The sequence below is a fragment of the Lissotriton helveticus genome, chromosome 10, assembly GCF_964261635.1.
Source record: "Lissotriton helveticus chromosome 10, aLisHel1.1, whole genome shotgun sequence".
Lineage (NCBI taxonomy): Eukaryota > Metazoa > Chordata > Amphibia > Caudata > Salamandridae > Lissotriton > Lissotriton helveticus.
In genome coordinates this window covers 98179432-98205191 of record NC_136071.1, presented here as the reverse complement: position 1 = coordinate 98205191, position 25760 = coordinate 98179432, and the positions used below count along the sequence as shown (strand labels likewise).

Genomic DNA, 25760 nt, shown 5'->3' with positions numbered 1-25760 from the left:
TGACACGCACTCAGAGCAAGCCACCAGTGTATTAAGGGCTAGCCGCCACGACTTCTCTGGCACCGAACCCCGATGCAGGGACTCACGGGTGGCATGAAAGCCAGCCGCCGCGCACACAGTCGGTTGGGTGAGGTCCGGCGGACTCGCTCGGCATGCTGCATGATCAAAGGCACCAACGAATCGGGGCACAACACTACTAACAGTGCGACTGAGTTAGCTGCCCAACGCTAACTGCCGCCAAGAAAACATAACTGCCGCTCACTCACACGTGACGTGGCGGCCCGCCCAAAAGAACACAGCCTCGACGGGGTGAGGGAGGAGAGGGGGGGGGGGTCAGGTGACCTCAGGCCTGGTAGTGAGTAATAACTCACAAAGTGACAGCCGAGCCACGGGCGTTGGGAAAATCAATGGAGCCAGCACGGAGCACAATAGAGCGATACATTGAGGCAGACAATGCACACGGTCATCATTGTTTCCGAGCCTGCTGGTGGCAGCGCCCGGGCCGGCAAGTCTGCAGAAAGCAGCAGAGCGGCGCACAGATGTTACAGGCGCAGGCGCACTGGCAGCCGGCTTAGAAAGTTTCAGCGCTGATAAAGCAGAGTGAGACGGTCGCCTTAAAATGCGTGACAATGCATTTCAGTGCGGTGATGCAGAACACCGCACTGAAATGCGTTAGCGTCACGTTTGATGCGTGATACTTGACAGGCATGTGTGACCTGTATTTTATTGTGAACTTAATATTTATCTGTTCACTTGTATGGTTCCCTTGAACCAAATAAAGATGTATTACTGACTGAGTACAATATTTGTTGTCTATTAGAGCTTTTACTGTACCCTTCAAAGAGGACAAACCTGGTATTGTTGTTTTGATTTTCTAACCTAAAAAATGCAAATATCATTCAGACTGACCATTCATTGCAGCGTTCATCAATGAAAGATGAACTCTCCGAGGGGCTCATGTTCCACTTTGTTAACACAGGCATGTGATTGAAATCGAAAGCATTAAACAGACAAAGAGTGATGCTCAGCAAGATTTAATGTTTGGATACACTTTGGGGGAGCCTGTGCTGGTTTAAACTGTGCCATCCTTGTGAACGGACAATGGCAGCTCTTTTAAATTAAATTACATGGTAATCAAATGTTCTATACAGAAAAGAAATGGCAGAATACTTTACACTACAAGCAGAGTGCAGGAAGAATTAGGCTAAGCAACAAAAAGGTTAATTTCATTTTTGTGTTGCACTGTGCCATCCTGTATTTCCGGGGTGGTCACAGTTTATTGGTGCAATATTTGTGGACAAATTATTAAATTAGAAATATAATTTTAAATCCCTAGCTGCCAAATCTGATTCTTGCTTTAACACTTCCCTGTGCCTCCATGAGGCAGTGTTTAATTAAGCATGGTGGCATAACAAGCATTTTTTTTAATCTTGTTGAGCACATGACAACCTTTACCCCCCTCTGCTTGGGGCTCTATCTTTCAAGGGTCAAGTAGCAACTGCCCTCTTGGGTGCCCTCCCCTCTGATTATCGATCATTTCTGTGCACCTGGATTCAACATCTTACTAGAATCAAATACTGTTCCTCCTCTCCCCACCAGACACCAATAGGTGCGTCTCTACCTACTGCGCTAGCATGTGCCTGGATACAAGTGCAAACATTAGTTTGGTGGCAGCCTAGTGTGTTTAGCTGATGATCCTGCTGATTGCTTGCAAAGATGGAAAGTCATCGTCCTCAATGTGCAGGGTTTTGTGCGCTGCAGTGTCCTGCTGGGACAGTACTTGCTTGCAGGTGGGACAGGTGTAGCAGTCAAGTTGGTAAGTGTTGGAATTATTCTGCCACACATTCTTCTTATTCTTCTTCTGTTTGTTGGATCCTTGCTTTTCTTCGATGAGAAAGTCATGGTGGGCAGAGAGCAGCTCTTGTTGCTTGCCATTATCAGGAAGGAGAACCAACAACTCATTAAAGATTCTCATGAAATTGTCTCCTAATAGTTCACGGCAGCACTTGTAATACTTTGGGGCATCAATCAGACCCTAACATAAGAAGAAAAAAAGAAAAAGAGTTTGCTCGAGTTAGTTCTCCCACAGTTGCAATTCTTCTGAACATCAATTTGTACAGAGTAAAAACTCATTTAAACCTTTGCTATCTGCCTGAGGGCAAAAACATTAACTTTTAAGCTCTAAATAACAAACCGGCTGGTAGTTGTACTGGCATGTTCCTTGTATACAGACAATGGTATTGCAATCAGCCAAATTCTACAGGATAACACATCCCCCCTCACGTATTCTTAATTAAAATGTGATTACTTATCTAGAATTCTATATCCCTGTCCTTCAGTCCTTTATGCTTCCGCAAGCAGATCCAATTGTTAATATCTTACAGGATGCAGTAGTCGGGACAGGCACAAATCAAAAAGCGTGTCTGTACAGTGACTAGTTACCCGGACATATTCATCCTTAAACCCTGCCCCATATTCAACAACTAACTACGGTGCTAGGAGTTTGGAGGTTTATGTCTTGTAAAGGTACAAAATACTGAACGTCAAAATACTATTTTCTAGTTTTTTTTAAAAAAAGATTAGGAAACCATCCTTAGAAAAAACAAACTAAAACCTTTCCAAATTGAACAATATATCAACCCTGTTTGTAATGAAACTGCAATCTTTGCCTCAGTGTGTCATAATGTTTCCAGATATATGCCTAACTGGCTAAACCCCTAACATATAGAAACCTTCTTTTAAAAAGAATTCCCCATCTACGTTAGCTTCTTGGCACTACTGATATAAGTTTTTGAAATTCTTTGCATTATGCTGTAGTGACCACCTATTGTACGAGCAACCTGCTCTATGATTACCGTGGCACCTATCTGCTGGTGCAGCAACCATTATAGATAAATAACAAATATCAGTACTAACAGCAATAGACAAAAAAAGCAACCATGATATTGCAGAGGCAAAAAGGAAGAAACATTTCATCATAGAGCTATATATAAATGTATGGTACAGAAAAAATATTTTAATTCTCAAAGCAATAATTGAATAGGTTTAGTAATCAATTTAAGTAGAACATTTATATTCAGGTAACACAAATAGTCTAAAGACAAATCATTAAAAATATAACTTCTGTGAAACATGTTAAACATTTTTTCGTGGCACAAAGAATCACAAAGACTGCTTATTTTGCGTTAAAGAGTGATAAACACTTAATATAACAAACTTTTAGTCAACATAGTTTCTAAATTGTGGGGTGATGAAATTGGCTTTTAAAGATTACAGCAGTCCTTATTTTCACAGAGCTATTCACCGGCTAATGCTTAAGTGAACACCAGGCACTGGATTAACATATACAATGGCTACTAGGGTGTTTAGTTAAGCTTATTACACCATGCATTTGAGAATAAAATATTGCACCCAAGACAGCAAATTTTAAAAGGGTTTTGTAAAAAACACTCACAAGCAATGCACCACACAAGGCACATTATTAAAACTAACTACAACATGCACCTTACACCACACCTTTTACATCCGGTCCACACACCCACACAAACAAGGATCTCACACCACAAATATACGTGCAAAAGCGTAAAACACAGACATACAACAAGTGTGCTTTCAGTATACAAATGTGGATCACACATCACATTAGCATATCTGCCACAGCTTCTGCATCAACTGACCTACCTGTCTGAACTTTCCAGAGTGTGTTTTGAACTCATTGAATTTAGACTCATCGCTCTGAAGGTACTCCTTAATTAATTGAATCAGTTGAATGTTCCTCTGCTGGAAATGATCAGGAACAAGATAAGATCCTGTAGTAAAGAGCGGCCTGAAATGTAATAAAGAAAATACATTTTATTGATTGGAGCGGATCTCAAGTCTTGCAACACAACTGGATTACGGAGGCTATGCTCGAATGTCTGCACATCTACCCCTAGTTTTCATTAGTTAGCGAGAAAAACACATTATAAAGGATATCCAGTCTTGTGGTGCTTTCATGGCACCCAACACCCAGCCACCTTAAGGGTGAATCTACTACACAGCACATCAGTACAGTGTAATACAGTAAATCACAAAAAGAGCACCGAAGCACACACGTTTCATTTACTATAATCAAAAAAATTGTCTTGGTTTCCAAGCAAATTCCCAGTTGTTGATTGAAGTCTCAACAAATTTCTTACGAAAATCTTGTTTATTGCAGGAGCACTTCTCAAGACATCAATAATTACAATTGCATTTGGATTATAGTCACTGAAATGTGTGTGCTATGGTGCTCTTTTTTAAAAATCTCTAGTCTTGTTCAAATGCACAAGTTACTACTTGTGTTGCAATATATCTGTAAGAGACATTAGTTAGTGATAGATTCCTTACCTTAGAATATCCCCAGGCGTCAGACTGGATCCGGAAAATTTTGCGTAGCAATACCCCTGCGCGCCGGCAGGCGTCGTCGCGGCTCCGCGTCCGTCATCATTAGCGCCAGAATTACGTCGTCGGAGTACTTAGACACCGCCCTCGCGCGCTGACGTCAGTTCTGATACACAGCTTTTATGCGCCAGATACGCAGAGCCATGATAGAACCAACACTGGTGCCATGAAACTAGGGCCCTGAAAGGGGATGACCTTAAACCTAGATATCGGTTCACAGAACGGGGAGGATGGGTGGGTCGGTAAGGAATCCATCACTAACTAATGCCTCTTACAGATATATCGTTACACAAGTAGTAACTTGTGCATCTGAAAGAGACACGTTACTGATAGATTCCTCACCTTAGAATAGGTACCCCAGCAATACTAACCCCGGTAGTGGGTCTGCGAACCAATAATCACACCAGAAAGTCCTGGAGGACGGAACGGCCAAAGAAGCCATTCCTCCGGACTTGGCTGTCCAGGCGGTAGTGTCTTGCAAACGTGTGCAGCGAGGCCCACGTAGCTGCCTGACAAATGTCCTGCAAGGGCACTCCTCGGCCCAGGGCAGTCATAGTCGCCGTGGACCGAGTGGAATGAGCCCTCAGCCCAACAGGAGGTTCCTTCTTAGCCAAGGAGTAACACGCCTGGATGCACAAGATGATCCACCGAGAGATGGTCTGCTTGTGCACCGCCCGTCCCTTCTTAGCGCCCACGTATCCAACAAAGAGTTGGTCATCCACCCGGAACTGGCGTGTGCGATCAAGATAGTAAGAGAGCGCACGTTTTGGGTCAAGACGGTGGAGCCTCTCTTCCTCTTTCGAGGGATGCGGAGGCGGAAAGAAGGTGGGCATGGTGATGGACTGCCCGATGTGGAAGGCTGTGACTACCTTGGGCAGGAAAGAGGGTCTTGTCTGCAACACAACCTTGTCCGGATGGACAACGAGGAAAGGAGGTGTGGAAGAAAGAGCCTGGAGCTCACTCACTCTCCTGGCAGAGGTGATGGCAACCAGGAAAGCAGTCTTCAAAGTAAGAAGACGGAGAGGACAGTTATGGAGCGGCTCAAAGGGAGCACACATTAGATAAGTAAGTACAAGGTTCAAGTCCCACTGGGGCATCACGAAAGGAACAGGAGGAAACATGTGTGTGATGCCCTTCCAAAACCTATTTACAATTGGGGACTTGAACAAGGATGGCTGATCAGGTAGCCTTAAGAAGGCGGAAAGGGCAGAAAGGTAGCCCTTGATAGAGTCCAGAGCAGAGCCCTGCTGGGCAAGAGAAAGAAGGAAGAGGAGAACCTCAGAAAGGGGGGCAGAGAGTGGATCCACAGCCCTTGCTGTGCACCATGCCACAAATCTGTTCCACCTGCAGGCGTATATCGACTTTGTGGAGGGATGCCTGGCTGCCAGAATGACATTACAGACTTCATGAGGCAAGTCAAATGGCCTCAACTGGCGTCGCTCAATCTCCAAGCTTGTAGGTGGAGACTAGACAGGTTCGGGTGGAGGACCGTCCCCTGCTGCTGCGACAGAAGGTCCTCCTGAAGAGGCAGACGAATCAGGGGATCGACAGACATGCTGAGTAGCTTTGGATACCAATATCTTCGTGCCCAGTCCGGAGCCACAAGGATAACCTGGGCCGGTCGCGCCTGATCTTCTTCAGCACTCTGGGCAGAAGTGGTATAGGCGGAAAGGCGTACAATAGACCGCAAATCCACTCGCGACGAAAAGCGTCTCCGAGCAAGTGCCGCCTTGGAAATTCCAATGCGCAGAACTGATGACATTGCGCGTTCTCTTCTGTGGCGAATAGATCTAACTCACTGCTGAAAGAGACCTTGCGCCACTTCCGAGTTCAGACGCCATTCGTGATCCATCATCCATCATGCACTGACGGCTGAGTTCGTCCGCCCTGGCGTACAGAGAACCTGCCAGGTGTTGAACCACCAGGGTCACGCCCTGATGTTCCAGCCACTGCCAGAGGCGCAGAGCCTCCTGGCATAGGGTCCACGACCCCACCCTGCCCTGTTTGTTGCAGTACCACATGGCGGTGGTGTTGTCCGTGAACACCTGCACTACACTCCCCCTGACAGAGGGGAGGAATGCCTTCAGTGCAAGTCGGCTCGCCCGCAGCTCCAGAAGGTTGATGTGGAGCTGGGGCTCCGCCGGAGACCAGAGGCCTCTGATCTCCGCCTCTCCCATGTGGCCCCTCCAGCCCTGGAGGGACTCGTCCGTCCCAACTACGTGCTCCGGTTGGGGTAGGGAGAGGGATCTGCCACTGACCCAATTGCGGTCCGTGAGCCACCACTGCAACTGTCTTGCAGTGCCCTCCGAGATCAAGACATGGTCGGACAAGTTGCCCTGATGCTGGGCCCACTGAAACTTCAGGTCCCACTGCGGAGCCCGCATCCGTCACCGGGCGTGATGCACCAGAAGGATGCAGGAGGCCATCAGCCCCAGAAGCCGCATCGTCAACCTGACCGAGACTCGGGATAAAGGCTGAAAGATCGGAATCAGAGCCTGAATATCCCAAACTCGCTGTTCGGGAGGATAAACCCGAAACTGCGCCGAGTCTAGAACCGCTCCAATGAAGAGGAGCTTCTGAGAGGGACACAGGTGTGACTTCGGCACATTGATGAAGAACCCCAGCAGGTGCAGGAGAACGGCCGTAGTCTGGAGGTGGCTGACGAATTTCTGGGGCGAGCCCGCCTTCAACAACCAGTCGTCGAGGTTGGGGAAGATTGACACCCCTAACCTGCGCAGATGAGCTGCGACAACCGCCATCACTTTCGTTAACACCCGTGGGGCGCTGGTAAGGCCGAAGGGGAGCACGGTAAACTGAAAGTGCTCGTGGCCTACCGTGAACCGCAGGTAACGGCGGTGGGCCGGCAGGACGGGGATGTGAAAATAAGCGTCCTGCAAGTCCAACGCTACTACTCAGTCTCCGGGGTCCAGGGCAGCTAAGACCTGAGCCAAAGTCAGCATCTTGAACTTCTCCTTCCAAAGGAAGCCGTTGATGTTCCGTAGGTCCAAGATAGGGCGTAGGCTCCCTTTGCCCTTCTTGGGTACCAGAAAGTAGTGAGAGTAACAACCACACCCTACTTCTGGCCCAGGAACGCGCTCGATGGCCCCCTTGGCCAAGAGGGCCGTGACTTCCTCTTGCAGAAGTTGCAAGTGATCCCCGACACGCGGCGGAATTGCGGTGGCATGGCTGGAGGGGTTGCCTCGAAAGGGAGGGAGTAGCCCCTTCGTACAATTTGCAGCACCCACCTGTCCGACGTGACAGTGCGCCAGTGGAAGAGGTGATGGCGAACCCTGCCCCACTGGCGTCACATGGATCTGAAAGCACGAACTAGGAGGGTTTTGAGGCGGGTGCTGCATGGGAAGGTGTGGACTGGCCTCGCCGTTGTCCCCGACCGCCGCCACGGCGGTTTCCACGGCCGCCACCGCGCTGTGGAGCATTCTGCGGTGCGTGGCTGGCAGCACGTGTGGGAGCGCCCCTTCCGTGGCCACGAACGGAGCGAAAGGCACCCGTTTGCTGGCGTGGGGCCGAGAGGCCCGAGGACTTGGCCGTAGCCCTGGAGTCCTTAAAACGCTCAAGCGCATGGTCAACTTTGTCGCCAAAGAGGCGACGGCCATCAAACGGCATGTCCAGAAGTGTGGCCTGGACATCGGCCGAAAAGTTGGCGGACCTCAACCAGGCGTGGCGTCGAACCGCCACAGTCGTTGCCATCGCTCTGCCCAGTGAGTCCATGGTATCCAGCCCACACCGGATGGAATAGCGCGCTGCATCTCGACCCTCCGCAATGGCTTGGGCGAGTTTAGCCCGGGCCTCCTCCGGACATTGTTGCAGCACGTCCGCGACCGTGTCCCACAGGGTGTGGGTGTAGCAGCCCAAGAGGCATGCGGTATTGACTGACCGCAGTCCCAATCTCAGGGACGAGAACACTTTCTTTCCGAATTGCTCGTACCTCTTGGATTCCCAATCGGGCAGAGCCGACGGGAATGCGGTCTGGGAAGTGGAGGCCTGGATGACCAGGCTCTCGGGGTGGGAAGGGTCCCCCAGGGCCGGGCAGTAGCGTCTGGCCACGTTCCTATCCACAGGCTGACCTGTAGCGGGCTTGGACCAAGTGCCCACAAGAACGTCACACAAGGCCTCATTAAACGGCAGCAGAGGCTCAGTGGAGCTTGCCTGCGGTTTAAGGACCTCAGTCAGGAGGTTAGTCCTCACGGCCGCGACGGGGAGCGTCAGCCCAAGGCCTTGGCCGCCTGCGTCAACACTACACTGTAGGCAGCTCCCTTCTCCGTACCCACAGTGGGAGGGGAGACAAATCCAGTGTCTGGCGAAGTGTCAACTCCACTGGCCTCCCCAAGCTCATATTTCCAGTCCTGTTGAGACTGGCACTCCTATGCCAGAGGGTCCACAGACCCCTCCCAATCACCCTCGTCACCCATCTCCTGTAGTTCAGGGTCAACAGATGGGTCCGGTTCGTGGAAATAAAACTCTCCATACGATGTCGAGAGCGGCGCCGGAACCGAATCGAGGGCAGGATTGGGGACAGCGCCCGTAAGCGGCGCCGGTCGCGACACCCGCAGAGCCGGCGCCGGTGAGGTCGACCGGCGACGACCCGGATCCGGAACCGGACCCAGCAAGGGCCTGCGGCGCCGGGACCGAAGTCGCCGACGGCGCCGGGGTCAGAGCACCCGACGGCATCGGAGCCGAAGCACCCGACCCGCTAGGCCCTCCAGCAGGGACCGTTGGGCCCGAAGGCACCACAGAACCCGGCAGAGGAGGGAGGGACCTCATGGCCATGAGGTACCGCTCTACCTCCTCTGGCGTCGCACCGTGCCCAGGGACCGGAAGGAGTGGGGCAAGTGGCGACGTCCGCGACTCCGTCGGAGCCGCGTGGGTGGTGTCACCCGAGCCACCAGCCGCGTCGCGCGAGCGTCGGAAGAACGATGACGTCTCTCCGACCTCTCATGCCTCTTACCTGACGATCCTGAAGACCGATGCCGACTCTCGGAGCTACGAGGGTTCCGACCCCGCGACCGGTCCCTCGACCTCCTGTGGGACCGGGACCTGGAGCGGCACCGGGCCGACTGCTGGAGCTCCAGTCGCTTGCGGGACCGCTCCCGCCTAGCCTTGGACGTCAGGGCCCGGCAGTCGGAGCAGGTGCGGTCGTAGTGGTCGAGGCCTAGACACTGAAGACACCGGCAATGGGGGTCGGTAACCGACATCGGTCGGCTGCACTAGGAACAGGGTTTGAACCTGGGCATCCCTACCGGCACCGTAGGAGTCGGAGACTCGAGTAGAGAAAAGATCAAAAAGATCAAAAAGTTGAGTCAAAAAATTACTACGGGGTAGAGCTTCTCCGGATCTGCGCTAGCTGGCACGGAAAAAAGAAGAACTGACGTCAGCGCGCGAGGGCGGCGTCTAAGTACTCCGACGACATCATTCCGGCGCTAACGACGCCGACGACAGACGCGGACGACGCCTGCCGGCGCGCAGAGGTATTGCTACGCAAAATTTTCTGGATCCAGTCTGACGCCTGGGGATATTCTAAGGTAAGGAATCTATCACTTACGTGTCTCTTTCAGATGTGGGAGTTACCCGTCACTCTACCCATTAAAAAAAATTCCAAGTCTGAACTGTGTATCCCCATATCCACCGAAACCTCCAAAGCCATTACTTCGACCATGATCCATCATGATATCCCAAAACAACGCGACACTTTCGCTATACTTACTTGGAATTTGTTTACAAGTACCATCTCGCCCACAATACTTATGGTACTCTAAGATTTTGAGACAATAAACACTTACCTACAGACAGTGCTTAATTTGTTGGGGCCCTCATCAGGAGCCCATGCAACTTGCACTACTCGCCCCTGCCAATAAGAGTTCCAACACAACTACTAACCATCACACTCCTACATGTGTGACTAACAATGCAGACTGTTCGACACCCCCAAAGCTATAAAATAAGCTTGGGTGACTAGTATTAGCCCTTTTAAATGTACACTGAATTAATAAACAAGTGTAGTTGTGTTCAACTGTAAATTAGACCAACACCGCCACCATGTGGCAGACTGCCATAAGCGCCGGTAATGGCAATTAAGTGCCAGTGCTGAGCATCGGAAACCACTGGCTCAAATTAAGAAATGCCTACAGTCAGCATGACAATCAACTGAAACTATAGTAAGACTTGGAAGCGTACCACTTCATCTTCTCTCCAATGCAAATATATTATTTGTACTGCCAACAAAGTCATCTCACCTGGAAAGTAAAATGCGGTTATAAATTCTGCAGCTGAAAAGGAACTTGTCTCTCCAGGCATGGCAAGCGTGAGAATAGCCCCGAAAGCCTGGACACTCCATTTTACGTCCTGGTCATGGCTACTCCTGGGCCTATATAACTGGTGTTAGTCACATTCTTACAAATGTACTTGCTCATCTAAGGTACTGTAAATCTTATACGCAGTGACCTCGTACATATGTGCGTGTATAATTCTGTTAGGGTAAGTCTTTGTAAGGCACGTAGCTCTTGACTTCTAGGGTCTGTATGACTTCTGTTACTGTAAACACTGTGGGCAGGATGCCACAGTTCACCCCTGGATAACAAAGGGTAGGGAGCTTTATCTCTTCAGTTTGAGTGCATGGCTTTTATTACTGAAACGTAAGCTGATTACACTGTCCTCTAAACCTTATGAATTATGTTAGAATTCACTCTACAAGGGTTTTAATCAATGCTTATGGTACTTGATATTTTAGGTAACTGCCTTGCCCACTGATGCAAGAAATGGGTTACTCATCTGTAACAATAGTTTTGTTACTCTATATTAACAAGCTGTGCATTATTTTGCCATATGGTGGTTGAATCATCTGGACAACTTCTATACCAGTTTTCCTGTGGGCATCGATCTTAGGAAGAGTTGTTATGACTCACTAAGATGTTAAAAGACACACAGATGATGGACGGAATGCAGAGCAAATCAAACATTCTCCCCCAGTCAATAGACCTGGGTTAAATCCATCGTTCTTTTGCTCACTATGTCATCCCAGTTTAGACCCAGCCATATGCAAATCAGTCTTGACCCCGTGACTCAAGGGAAAAGTCCAGACCAAACTGCCAAGCCAGGTCCTCCCTGGACGGGAACAGGCATACTGGGACCGGTTTCAGGGCATCACCCCTCATCAGCCAGGCTAGCTTGAATCCAGTGGCACAGTAAGTCTGGGGCCCAAGTCTGGGCATACCCAGTGCACTTGAATGCAAAAGACACACAGATGATGGACGGAATGCAGAGCAAATCAAACACTCCCCCAGTCAATAGATCTGGGTTAAATCCTTCGTTCTTTTGCTCACTATGCCACTCCAGATTAGACACAGCCATATGCAAATCAGTCTTGATCCTGTGCCTCATGGAAACAATCCAGACTGAGCTGCCAAGCCAGTGGCACAGTAATCCCGGGACCCACGTCTTGGCATACCCAGCGCACTTAGGGCGAGAAAGCAAAAGACAAACAAGATGTTAGGCACAAGCCGACAATGCCATAGCACATTGTCACCATCTTCAGAATCTTAAATGTCCTGTTTTTTTTATGTTTCCCTGTAGTATGCTCTGGGTTATTTACATTTATTAACAAGATTAGGATCTTCTCCCCCAATTAACTCCTTTGTTCATGGGAAGGTGTAAAGATCACGTGAATCGCCTCTAGATATGTATTGCACAACAATTATATAGCAGTGTGTACTGTTGTTGAAGAAAGGGGGTGAAGTATGGTTTGTTGGAAACAAAGGTTTTAACATCTGCTATCCCACGAAGGTCTCCCTTCTGGAGTGTACACCCACACACTACTGTTTGGTAAAATGTGTACTAATGCCCAAAGTTGCTGCCATACACATGTAGTGCAATAGGGCATTGGCAGAGCATGTTAGTGTGGCTTCTTTTTTCCTTGTAAAATGTGCCCTTAGGCTTCCCTCCGAATGTTCTTTCTGCTAGGGAGTAGCACAGTTTTATTGCTTGGACTATCCATTTGAAACATCTCCCTTGCAGATTGACAATCTTTTTGCCTGTGCAACACAGAGTTGATGTGTCTTTCTTAACCCTTTTCATGCTCATGACGAGCTCAGCTCGTCATGCAGTACACTGCTTGTGTGCTCATGACGAGCTGAGCTTGTCATGAACAATGGGAAAGAAGGATCTGCAGCACAGCATAGAAATATTTCATGTGGTTAATGTCTTCTGTATGTATAACACAACTGCCTTAACATCTAGTGGGTGGAATGCTTTTTCAGCTGCTTCTCTGGTTGTTGAAAATACATGGGAGGATTGATAGAGTGGTCTACACAAAAAAGTTTTTTTAAAACACCTTGGGAAAAGCATGAGTTGGTTTGCATCACCACATTATCCTTGTGAAATTCAAGGTATGGTGCTCGAATGGGTAAAGCCTGTAGTTCAATCACTCAATGTAGGGATGTGATTGCTGTGAGAAAAGCTGTTAGTGCGAGAGTGACTGAACTTTCTGCACAAGGATGGAGTAGTGACCTGCTAAAGTCTGCACAAAAAATGTGGGGCGAGCCTGTGGTGCTGAAGTTGAGCATGGCTTAGACAAGTGGCCATCAAGGTTTCGGTTAGGGAGTGGTGAACAGACAGTAAAGCATCCTAGGCAGCAGGCTCAGACTGCAAGATTTAGGTCTGTAACTCTGCCTTAGCTGAAGGTCCAACAATTCTGCTGCTCTTCAGGCTACTACTGCAAAAAAGGCACTATATTTTAGTGTAGGTGCCCGATGGAAGCCCAACTGTGTCCGGTGAAGTACCCAGGCCACTGGCATGCTGCATATCCAGCTGCATGCCAGAATCAGCATAATGAGGAGGGAGCAAATTGTCTGCTTCTTGTCATACCCGATATTTTTAAACCCTTCAACAGTGTCAGAATCTAATCTGAATGATCAAGCTGGTGTCAAAGGAAAGGCTTGGGATTTTCCAAAACAGAGGAGATGTTCTATGGTAATCTTATAGTGAGACATAAGCCTGCCCATGCAGCTCTAGATTGGTACTGGGTATATACGGTGCAAGTGCCTGTGGAGTCGGTGCTGCCCCCATGACAGTCAGACCAACACGATCACGGACGCACAAGTAGAGGCAGGTGCCTGGGCTAGCAGGGAGCGGAGTCCAAATCGGGTCAGACTTCGCCAGGGTTGGACCAGCTGGTGCAAGTCCAACCGGGCCCCTTCAGTTACCTGGAGGAGAAAAGCAATCCAGAGCGAACTGACACTGCCCTCAACAGTTGCACTATGGCCTTATTAAAGGCCTCTTTCAGCTGTGGGGTTGACGACAGCTGAGGGAACTCAAGGAGTGCCCAAATAAGCCTCGAAACAGGATTGGAGTCAGAACCTTGGCATTCCAACTGCTCAACTCCTCCAGAGAGTCGGAGTGGCGGGACGGGGATAAGGCACACTTGAACTTCTACAGCTGACTTTAAGAATTGGGACAAATGATTTTTCCATCAATTGGGGGTGGAAGTGACTGCTGTGGATATATTCTCTATGTTCCTTCTAAAAAGGATCAACTGGGTAGTAAAACATTTTTTCTGAATAGTTTCCCTAATGTATACAACTATGGTTTATAGGGGCACTCTGACATATAGCAGTTAATAGTTTAGCAAATGCATTAGATATCTACCAATAAAAGTTTGTTTATCAATTTCCCCTAGATTTGTTGACATTTAACCCCCTATTTCAAAAGGTGTCCTACCCATTGCACAGAGCTCACGCATGGTTAGTTTTCTAGCCTCTTTTGATCTCTTACATTCTTTAGGTAAAAGCAAATTACCACATTGTGTCTACAAAGGCCATGACGGTAGGTTGAGTTTGGCTGTGTCTAGATGACAATACTTTTCCTGGTGTTTTGCTAGATGATTTGGGTAGCTTGGAACTTTTACTACTGCATTTCAAACCATTACATTAAGTGAAAGTATAATATCTGCTATATTCACTGTTGGTGACCGAGAATAATTGGCATGTGTGTCTGTGCACTGGTGGATCGTACCAGTAGTACTGGCAGAAAGGCAGAAATATTCTGCAGGGGGTTGCAAACAGTGTACTCATCCTGGCCTGGGGTTGTGGCTATTCGGATGTGAAATCCTGGGATTTTTTATTCTGTAGCCTTACAGTTAGAGCGGTCGACCTCAAAGCTGAGGAACTGGGTTCAAGTCTCAGCAACGACGCTCAACATCCTGTGATTCTGGGCAAATCACTTAATCTCCATGTGCCTAACAAAAATGAATGTATCTGTCTGTAAAGAATCTGGTGCTCTTGTAAAGCGCTCCGATACCCAAAGTCTCGGGTCTAGTTCAAGCTGTAGAAAACTCTATAGAAAATATCTTTTTTTAAAAGAACCATCTATTTCAGGTATGGCCCAAGTATTGAACACTTTAACCATTTCCTGGTAAACATTTGTGTGTTATTCCTCCTTGCCTACTCAGCTCATCGACTTCTGCATTTTGTTATCCTGGTAGGTGAATCGGCACAAGCTGGCCAAATGTCAAATGTTCCTGGTGTAGCTTCAAGAGGATTCGTCCCCTCCCGCAGATAGGGGGAGGTAGACACTGGTGTGGTATATGTGCACAGTTTTCTCTGACTTCTGTCTATGGTAAACCCTGGCATCCAGAACTACATTTTAAATTAACCCCAACCTGAGTGTACTGCAGAGAGTATTGGGTCTTTGAACGGTCTATCATATTCTCTTGTGACAACCATTGCAGTTCCTTTTGAAAGTTGCTTAGCATAGTCATCATGGCAAACATCTTTATTATTTTTTAAAGCAAACCTTGAAACCTACCCAAAAACAAGGTCTGTATGCCTTGGTGCTTGCTATTCTGGCACTGTTAGAAAGAGTTTCTCTTTATTTGACAGTCGTCTAGGTATGGGTACACTTGTATCATTAGGCATCTTACGTGTGCCACCAACACTGCTACACAATCTGTGAACATCATTAGTACTGACTTTATCCCAAAAGGTAGTACACTCAATTCATAGTCCGTGTCCATCAGTTCAAACCGGAGACGTCTGTAATGCTCTTTGCTCACTGGGTTGAAAAAGTGGCATCCTTGAGATCTATTGTTGCTAGGCGCTATCCTTCCAACATTGGGCAAACCTCTTTCATTTAGTGTTCATGTGAATCTGTTTAAGGTTCTCAGATCCAAACATTGACAAGATTAAATGCGGAATGAAAACACGAAAACAAGAGTAAATGCTTTTGTTGTGTTCCTCTTTTGTTACCTTTTCTATAGTATCTTTCATTAAACAAAATTCTACTTCATGAAGAACATTCATGTTTTTTTATATGATGTTTCTTTTTGGTGTTGGAAGTGAGATCTAATGATTGGAACTAATTTTTCGAATATTACTTTCTGACATTCCTACAGAAAATCATATGGTCAGCCTCAAACTGAACTCTCGTGATCGAGAGCATATTGAATAGGAAAAATGATTTGCTTGACCACTAGCTCTAGAGGATTCGTCTTTGCTCTTTCCTTTGAAATAACTGCCTGTGTCATGCCACTATGTTGCTCCCTGCTGACCTCTTGCATGTCCAGTTTGAAACATTTGCTGATAGAAAAAGGAAGACCTTGACTTCCCCTTCTTAAACTCCCTCTGGCTTATAGGACAGCCATGGTTCTGATGTCAGACACCTTTTACGTTTGACAGTGTCAAAGAGAGTATTCAACTATCTTGCCTCACAAAGTTTCAGTGATAAGAGTGTTAATTTAGCTTTTACCTCAGTCATGGCAGAGAATCTCCGGTTCCATGCCTGACTACAAGGGGGCATTTCAGTGAACATTTGTCATCTCATAATGTCTGCAGTGATGAGAGATAATTTTAAGTAGGTCATAGGGATGACTTTCTTTTCTTGTACCACAACGGGCCCTCTTCTTGTATTTCTCTGGCAGGCACTGAATAAACTCAGCAGTCTTGTTCTATTGCTGGTGCCAATATCTAATGAGGAGTGCAACTCATTTAGCAATCCTCCACTGAATTGATGGTACCTCTTCCATCTTTCCACCGAAAGCAACTAGCCTCTTGTAGTCCTCATCAAGAAGAGAGGGTGGGGGAAGTGGATGCAAGCCGATTTGCCCTGTTGCGTGCCGTGAGGACAAAGAGTGGGTATGTTGAGTCTGTTATATGCTGGAGACGGAGGGCACGGCGAATATTTTTACTCTACACTATGGTTCAACGCCTTAGAACAAGTTGGTTCGTCAAAGGCTTCCCTAACTTGTTGATTACACAAGGTAACACTTTGAAGTATTGATATCTCCCCTGTAGAGCATGCAATATTTCCAGAAGGCAATGGGACTCTTCTCATTTTTATTCTAGCTGTAACCTACAGGTCTCAGCTACTATCGCGATAGGGGCAGGGTACAGTGACTACAAAGGCAGAGAGGGACGCTTTGGTGGAATATGCACCAATCCCCTTTAATGGTGAATCTACTCTATGTCCTGCCACTTGCTCCCTTCCTGTATGCTTGCGCAGGGCAGTTATATGGATTCCTCAGAGTGACTCTGCTCTTCCTACTGTGGCTCAGGAGATGTTGGTAGGATAAAGTCTTCCACTTACTTGTCAAGTTTTTCCCCAGTTGCTAAAGGCCATCCTTGGAAGGTATTTTGTACAAGCTCAGAATCAAGCCTAACGCTTATCAAGTTGTTTTCCCTCTTTTCGCAGTGGATATCCTTTTCTTTAGTTTTCAAGCCGATCGTTAGTACACTCCTATTAACACATACAGCCCCCTTGTCATTTTTGCTTTCCTCAAATATTTATTTTTTCTGTCTGCTGAACTTTTTTTAGACCTAGAATTTGGCGACGTGGTTATCTGTGAAAAGGTTTTTGGCATCCAGTGGATCTTTGTTTTAGACCGACTCACATAATTCCAACTCCGTCAGTTTTGATTCTTCGATGACAGACCCCTTACTGGTCTCCCTGAGCTTCTTTGGTGTCGTCAACTATGTTGAAGTCCACATCCTCTAACAACCCCAAATCCTTCTGGGAGTATTGCTTGACTTGTGTCATGGCGTAATGATCTCCCACTGCTTTTCTCAACATTTTTGAGTCTTTGGCTGACAACTGGCACATGTTTAACACCCTTCGGACTTATGATCGCTGGGTAAGCATAAGTAGCACACTTCATGCATGCCCTTTCAAGTCAACTGCAGGTTGTGATATCCACTTATCACTCCCAATAGACACCGACCAATCTGAGCCCGATTCAGACTATACATTTTCCAACCCCCATGGTAAAGTCGCCCAAGAAAAATACCTGTGTTCAAGTTGTGTTCTTGTCACCGAACTTGAGCACATTTGTGCTTGGACTTTTTGGTCATTTTCTTGATATCTATTGCAACTTAATTATCTTCTTTAATGTTACTTCTGAGCCTCGATGTCATCCTGCAAATCCTAACAGTTGTTGCCACAGATCTCCCAAAGTTGCTTCCAAAATCAACAGCAGAAAAAAATAATCTGAAGAAGGCTACAATGTGTTGGGGCACTGCAGACCTGTGATCAACATCATATTGAGCTACATGAGGACTGTAAGGGTGTAGGAAAGTGTTACTGGCCCAAACACTACATGGCAGAATAAGGCACATCATGTGAACCAGAAAGAGATACAGGCTCCATTGAATTGAGTTACAGTAACATTTGTTGTGGAGGGGAAATTGAGTGATGGGTTCCAGGACTCCCTGAAAGAGTGTGGCATTTTTTTTTCATTGTATATGAAGAAGCTTGTGCCATACCTTGGCGCCTATGTGGACTGTGAATCATTAAGTTCTGAGAGGAAGCATGGTCTATTACCCAGAACCGCCGTAACTATGCACTTGGAAGTAGCTTCAGTATGAGCACCTCTTTAACTGGTGCTGGAGTTAAGTGGGACAGGAAATCCGAATACTGCCTCAAACTACTGTAACTACAGACTACTTTAAATTCAACAATTTCCCATTCATAACTATCGAAGGTCGCAAGAATGCAGCTCTTGCGAGCTGAGCTAGCATATGTCAATGCGCAACTTACTCTTTTGGGCTTGTGACCACTGGCTCTGGGACAATAGTCGCAGGTTGGATGTTAGAGAAACCCGGTGGCGGTTTGTTGACTGGTGCCGATAATCCCGGTGGTGGTGGAGGACGTGATGCTAAGCCAGCCACAGTGGAAAATCCTAGAAGTAAAATCAATTAGAGGTCTACTCTGAGAAAAGCAATTTGTAGTATCAATGCATTTATTACTGTTGCATGCCATGCAGCCTAAACCAACATCTACCGACTACTGCAACTAAGTTGCTACTTTCCTTCTAGAAGACCAGTGGACACCAAAAACCCATCCCTGCCTTAAACGGAGGAGATTCATATTGTGTGCAAGTAGCTGGAAGGAAGCAGAGTACACACAAGAACCAAGAAAAGCAACAAATAAAAGTAAAAGCGCTAAGAGCATAAATTGAGTTAATTGAGCATCCACCAAGAAGCACAGACATATCCCACGTTCCCCCGCCCCCTAACTTTATTTTGGGTTTTATTGGGGATGTTGGGGGGGAAGGGGAGAGGTGCACACAGGTATGCAACACATTTCAAATTAATAAAGACACATTTTTGACCCTATTTAAACAGAAAATAGGCTGTTAACTGCATCTCTGCCATAAACAATTTTGAGCTAATACCCGCCCATTACTCCCCAAGAATCCCCCCTCTGGCTCGATTGTAAATGTCTTCATTTAGGGTCCCCTTCGGGCCTCGGGTTCTGCGATGCCTGTTCGATAGTCAGTCTCTGGGCTGGATATCTCGCATATGCCAGAGACACGGAAAGGTGCGGATATTGTCATTTGGGTACCCTCCACCCTTTGGTCTAGATTCATGTAAGTGTCAAAAGGGTGCCATGTTTTCTCAAATTTTGGAACCTTGTCTCTGAGGGGTGCTTCTCCATGGAGTAGATCGACCACACCTTCCTCCAGCATATATTAAGAGTAGGTGCTGATTGTTGTTTCCATAACTGGGCGATGGTTAAGCGGTCGGCTAGGAGAAGATGGGGGAATAATTTCCCAATGGGGGATAGTCATGGTGTACAGTCATTGCTCTTCTGGATCTACCAGGAGGGTAAGGAACAAGTCGTGCGGCAAGTTAATGTTGGTAATAACCCGTATTGCGACAACTACTTCCTCCCAGAAGGTCTGGACTCTCAGGCATGACTACCAAACATGTAGGTGTGCGCTCAGTTCCCGACAACCCTTCCAACATGGCTCGGGACTGCATAACATCTAATGGAGATGTGCCAGGGTGAAGTACCATCTTGTTAACAGTTTATAATCGTTCTCTTCGTGGCATATACACATGGAAGACCTTGTGGCCCTTGACTAGATAGCTCTCCATGATCACAAATCATTTATAAAACATCATCATCTTTGAACTTTCACATCAACACACTGTATTTGGTCAACAGGTGCAGAGATTATGATAAAGCTGGCAACATAGAAAGTCACAACAACTTTAGACACCTATACACTTAACGTTATTTCATGCTACAATCGAGAAAACTGCTTTGAGCATTTGGCAATAATCTGGTATTAAAAAAAACTTTGCTTCCCTTTAACTAAATATGGAACTGAAGGATAGTTTCAGTAAAGACTACATGAATTATGGATTATTGGTTTTCCAAAAATTAGTAGATTTGATTAACAAATCAGGAGTATTTGGTCTGAACGCTAAAGACCTTCACTTCAAGGAAGGTGAAGTTGGTTCAGAACTCTCCGATGAGAGACACTTCCCTTTGCCAAAACAAGATGCCCGATTCAACACTGACCATTTAACATGCTTGCTAATAAGGCCTTCTAGAATTTTATCCCCACTGCATTAGTGCCATGGCACCCTCGTTGTTAAGGCATTTTCACCAAAGAGGTATCAAGATAGGAAGCATGGGCCGAGATGGAGGAAAAATGAACTGAGTTTAGTTGCCTGTCACCAAAAACTTCCTTAATGCCTCAAAGCAGAACCAAGAGTGCTAAAAAATCCAAAATCTGGAAGACTTCTTAGACTCATTAACATCTACCACCATACCACAGCTGCCCTGACATCTATCAGGTGGCTGTCGTCATCCTACTTGTTAGACGGGGACCCTGAGGGTCGGCCGGATACCGAGGGAGAGATCCCCGAGGGGGACCGTCTCCGGCGATCGTACAGACAAGTTACCTCCCTCCCCACAAACAGGCACCACACCAGGTTGAGTTCAAGGTTTTATATAAGGTTCTTAAGGCAAGGATATCAGCGATACAGGATATCTTGGACCCGGGGGTCCTCTCACTTCTAGTCTCTGTAGGGAAAGGGGGTAGCGGGACAGTCTTGGTACCGGATCGGTACAGGTAGTGGTCAACGGCGAGCTCACAATCCTCGAGCTGGAGTGTCTGTGGATCGGGCCGCGGCAGCGCCAGCAGGCCAAGGTGATAGTCTCACAAAGCAGAGGGCCGCGGCAGCGCCAGCAGGCCAAGTCGATGGTTTCACGAGGCAGAGGGCCGCGGCAGCGCCAGCAGGCCAAGACGATGGTTTCACGAGGCAGAGGGCCGCGGCAGCGCCAGCAGGCCAAGACGATGGTTTCACGAGGCAGAGGGCCGCGGCAGCGCCAGCAGGCCAAGACGATGGTTTCACGAGGCAGAGGGCCGCGGCAGCGCCAGCAGGCCAAGACGATGGTTTCACGAGGCAGAGGGCCGCGGCAGCGCCAGCAGGCCAAGTCACGGATGAGTTCTTCTCGGGTCTCTCGACTCCAGGATACAACTGCCTTCCTGGTCTGGCCCTGCCCCAGTTATAGGTCTGGTCCCCTTTGATGTCCGGACCCTCGCGCCTGGGGGCCGGGAGGTCCGGGATGAGGGAGTCCAGACACCCAGCAGGGGGGTGGAGCCAGCGCCCAGGCGGCCTGGGGTGATCGACACCTGGCGGAGGAGAGCCGTTGACGATTCCTTCTCCCATTGACTCGCCAAGTGGTCACTCTGCCTCCTGGGAGGATGGTGGGGCCGGCCGGGCCCGGGGTTAGGGTCGAGTTGAGGCCACGCGGCCTCGTGCTGCAGTGCCCCAAGATGGCGGCCGGGTCGATGTCGTGGGGTAGATGGTGACCCGGGCCAGCTGGGTCCGGAGCTGGTGTCTTGTAGTGGAGGGATTGCAGGGTACTTCGGGTGGTCGTTTGTGGACTCTGGCTGGGGATGCAGGGAGAGCCAGGGTCCAGGTCCTACTGCGGGGAGGGGGGGCAGCCCGACCATGCGGCCTGTCCAACATGCGTCCCCCCCAGCTGAAGGCGGGGAGAGTCAGCCATCTTCCTGGGGACTCTCCTCGCTGAGGCGGAAAAAGCGTGACAGGCCGTCGGCGTTGGCGTGGTCCTGGCCTGGACGATGTTCCACCGTGAAGTCCATCCCCTGCAGGGAGATGGACCAGCGCAACAGCTTCGGGTTCTCCCCCCGCATTTGCATCAGCCATTGCAGGGGTCGGTGGTCTGTTTGCACCCGGAAGTGGGTGCCGAAGAGGTATGGCCGGAGCTTCTTGAGTGCCCAGACTACGGCGAAGGCCTCCCTCTCAATGGTGCTCCAGCGCTGTTCTCGGGGCAAGAGGCGTCTGCTGATGAAGACCACCGGATGGTCGACCCCTTCGGTGTTGGGTTGGGAGAGGACGGCCCCCACACCATGATCGGAGGCGTCCGTCTGCACAATGAATTCCCGGCTGTAGTCGGGAGCCTGGAGCACGGGGGCCGTGCACATGGCGGTCTTTAGCTTCTCGAAGGCTGATTGGCAGTCCGGGGTCCAGTTGACGGTTTTGGGGCTCTTTTTGGAGGTGAGCTCTGTGAGGGGCCCCACGATGCTGCCATAGTCCTTCACGAACCGCCGGTAGTATCCGGTGAGCCCCAGGAAGGCCCGGACCTCCGTTTGGCTCGTAGGGGGTTGCCAGGCCTGGATGGCAGCAATCTTGAGTTGGAGAGGGGCCACCAGCCCGCTTCCCACTTGGTGTCCCAGGTAGGTCACGGACCCTTGGCCAACTTGGCACTTGCTGGCCTTGATGGTGAGCCCGGCTTGCTGGAGGGCGTGTAGAACCTCCCGCAGGTGGCGGAGGTGGTCGGTCCACTGGTGGCTGTACACAGCAATGTCGTCCAGGTAGGCGGCGCTGAAGTCTTCCAGGCCCGCCAGTACCTGGTTTACCAGCCGTTGGAACGTTGCCGGGGCGTTTTTCATGCCGAAGGGCATGACTTTAAAGTGGTAGTGCCCGTCTGGGGTAGAGAAGGCGGATCGTTCTTGGGCCCTAGGGGTGAGGCCGATCTGCCAGTAACCCGCTGTTAGGTCGAAGATGCTCAGGTAGCGGGCGGCCCCCATCCGGTCAATTAGCTCGTCTGCCCGGGGGATGGGATGAGCGTCGGTCCGGGTAACTGCATTCAGCCCTCGATAGTCCACGCAGAACCGGAGCTCAGGGGCAACGCCCGGGGCAGCTGCCTTGGGAACCAGGACGACCGGGCTCGCCCAGGGACTGTCTGAGGGTTCGATCACTCCTAGGGTCAGCATCTTGGACACCTCGGTCTGGATGCAGGCTCGTACCCGGTCTGGTACGCGGTATGCTCGGTGTCGAATAGGAGGGCTGTCCCCGGTGTCCACATCGTGGAGGCACCAGGGGGTGACTCCGGGGGTGAGGGAGAACAGGGAGGTGAACTGCCTCAGGAGCGTTTGGCAGTCTTGGCGTTGCTCCGGGGACAGGGCCTCGGAGAGCTGGACCCCTTCCACTGAGCCATCCTGCTCGAGGGCCCTCAGTAAGTCCGGAAGGGGTTCGGAGTCTTCTTCTGTCCCAGTATCGGTAGCCATCAGGAGGCTGAGTTCGGATCGCACAAAATGGGGTTTGAGCCTGTTGGCATGGAGGACCCGTAGGGGGTTCCGGGCAGTCTCCATGTCGATTAAATAGGTGACGGGCCCCTTGCGTTCGATTACCTTGAAGGGCCCGGACCATCTGTCTTGGAGGGCACAGGGCTCAACCGGGGACATCACCCAGACCTGTTGTCCAGGTTCGAACTCAATGGAGGACGTGTGCTGATCGTACCACCTCTTCATGTCCTCCTGACTGGCCTCGAGGTTGGCTTTGGCGGTGTCTCGGAACCGCCGGGTCTGGTTGCGGAGAGCCAGGAGATACCGGTAGATGTCCGGGGGAGTTTTCTGGGGAGGCTGCTCCCAACCTTCCTTGACTAGGCTGAGGGGGCCCCGGACGGGGTGCCCGTACAGTAGTTCAAAGGGGCTGAAGCCGAGGGACTTCTGCGGGACCTCCCGATAGGCAAACAGGAGGCATGGAAGTAGTACGTCCCACTGGCGTCGAAGGGGTTCTTCTAGACCCATAATCATCCCCTTGAGGGTGCGGTTGAATCTCTCGACCAGTCCGTTTCCTTGCGGGTGATAGGGGGTCGTGAATTTGTAGGTGACCCCGCATTGCTGCCAGAGGGACTTCATATATCTGGAGATAAAGTTCGTGCCCCTGTCACTGACGACCTCCCGGGGGAACCCCACCCGGGAGAAGATCCCCATCAGGGCCCGGCCCACCACGGGGGCCGTCACAGTCCGAAGAGGGATGGCCTCGGGATAGCGGGTGGCGTGGTCTACAAGGACCAGGATGAACCGGTGTCCTTGGGCTGTTCGAGGGTCGAGGGGCCCCACAATGTCTATTCCCACTCGTTCAAACGGGGTGGTGACGACAGGAAAGGGTTGTAATGGTGCTTTGATTTTTCGGCCACTTTTTCCGCTGGCCTGGCAGGTGGGGCAGGCCTTGCAGTGGTTGGTGACATCCTTCCGCATGTGGGGCCAGAAAAAATGGGTCACCAGGCGGTCGTAGGTTTTATCCTGCCCCAGGTGTCCGGCAAGGGGGACATCGTGGGCTAAGTTCAGGAGGAAGTCTCGGAAGCGAAGGGGCACCACCAGCACCCGACTGGCCCCTAGTTCTGCAATTTTCTGCTCGCTGTAGAGCAGGTCTTGGTCCCAGTAGATCCAGTGGGCCCCCGAGGTATCCCCGGTGCTCTGGGCCAGGGCTTGCTGCCGGAGTCCTTCGAGAGAAGGACAGGTTTTTTGCTCGGCCCGGAATTGTTCCTGCGTGGGGCCTCCCTCCTGCCGCCATTGTGCCAGGTCAGGGACGTCCCGAAGCTGGTCGGGTCCTTCTTCGGTTTGGGTCCAGGGAATGGCTTCTGGGGCGGCCTCCTCTGGGATGAGCGCGGGAGGAGGTTCTGGCCACTCGGGCTCTTCTGGGCTGGGGACCGCGCGGGCGGTCATGGACCGGGTCGTGACGCAGACCCATTCGGGGAGGCCAAGCATCCCCAGGTGCTCCCTCCGTTCGACAGCTGCCCAGGGAGAGCTTTCAAGGTCGTTTCCTAGGAGGCAGTCCACGGGGGCATCATCGCGGACAGTTACTTTTAACATCCCTGTTACTCCTCCCCACTCGAAGGGGACGCAGGCCATGTGGCATAGGCTTTCGGAGTTGTCGGCTGATCGAACAGGGCAAAGAATGTTCGGCAAGATTTGGTCTGGAGTGACGAGGTGGCGTCGGACCGCCGTTACACTGGCCCCGGTGTCGCGGAGGGCTTCCGCCCGGCGACCATTGATGTTAACCCATTGACCGTACTTCTGTGTGTTGGCGGGAAGGGGGGCCCGCGGAATCATGTCTCTCTCCCCTAAGCAGACCAGTGCCATGGCGGCGGGTGCCCATTCCGAGGGATCGGTCTCGTACTCCTCTTGGTCTTCCGGGATTATTTCTTCCCCTAGGGCCGCCGCTGCAACTTGGCGGGGAGTCGTGTTCGGATTCTTTGGGCAGTTGGGATCACTGGCGTAGTGGCCGGGTCGCTGGCACCTGTGGCACGTAATGTTGGCCCGGAAACCGGCCCGGACGGCAGGGCTTCCCCGGCCAACCGGGGTCGAGGGGTTTCTGGGGGGTGACGAGGGGCCGGGGTCTCTCCCCCGACCCTGACTTCCTCCTCCCCCTCGGGGGCGATACGATCTGGATACTTCGCTGGGTGCGCTCCGGCCAACTCGGGTGCTTTCCCACCGGTCGGCTTCGGCGGCGAGTTGTCGAGGGTCGGTTAGCTTGCTGTCCAGGAGGTGTTGCCGGAGCTCCACGAAGCAGTTGTTCGACAGGTGTTCCCATATGATAAGGTCAAAGAGTTGTTCGTAGGTGGTTACTTTGTTGCCCTTGATCCACCCCTCGAAGGCTCGGCTAAAAAAGTTCACGTACTCCACCCAAGTTGTACCCGGAATCCGTTTGCAGTCGCGGAACCGTTGGCGGTACATCTCAGGTGTGAGCCCGTATCGAGTGAGGAGGGCGGCCTTCATGTGGTCGTAG

At 50.1% G+C, this 25760-nt stretch overlaps 1 protein-coding gene across 1 annotated transcript in view; it reads right to left on the bottom strand.

Moving 5' to 3' along the window:
• Positions 1 to 1018: 1018 nt before the first annotated feature.
• ZNF598 (zinc finger protein 598, E3 ubiquitin ligase) overlaps positions 1019 to 25760 on the bottom strand; it is a 187735-nt gene continuing 162993 nt past the window's right edge. The window contains exons 10-12 of the mRNA XM_078664856.1: positions 18460 to 18601; positions 3682 to 3826; positions 1019 to 2035 (exon numbers count right to left, since the gene is read on the bottom strand). Of these exons, the coding sequence (XP_078520982.1) occupies positions 1685 to 2035; positions 3682 to 3826; positions 18460 to 18601 (638 nt within the window). The 3' untranslated portion in view covers positions 1019 to 1684. The remainder of the gene's footprint in view (positions 2036 to 3681; positions 3827 to 18459; positions 18602 to 25760) is intronic.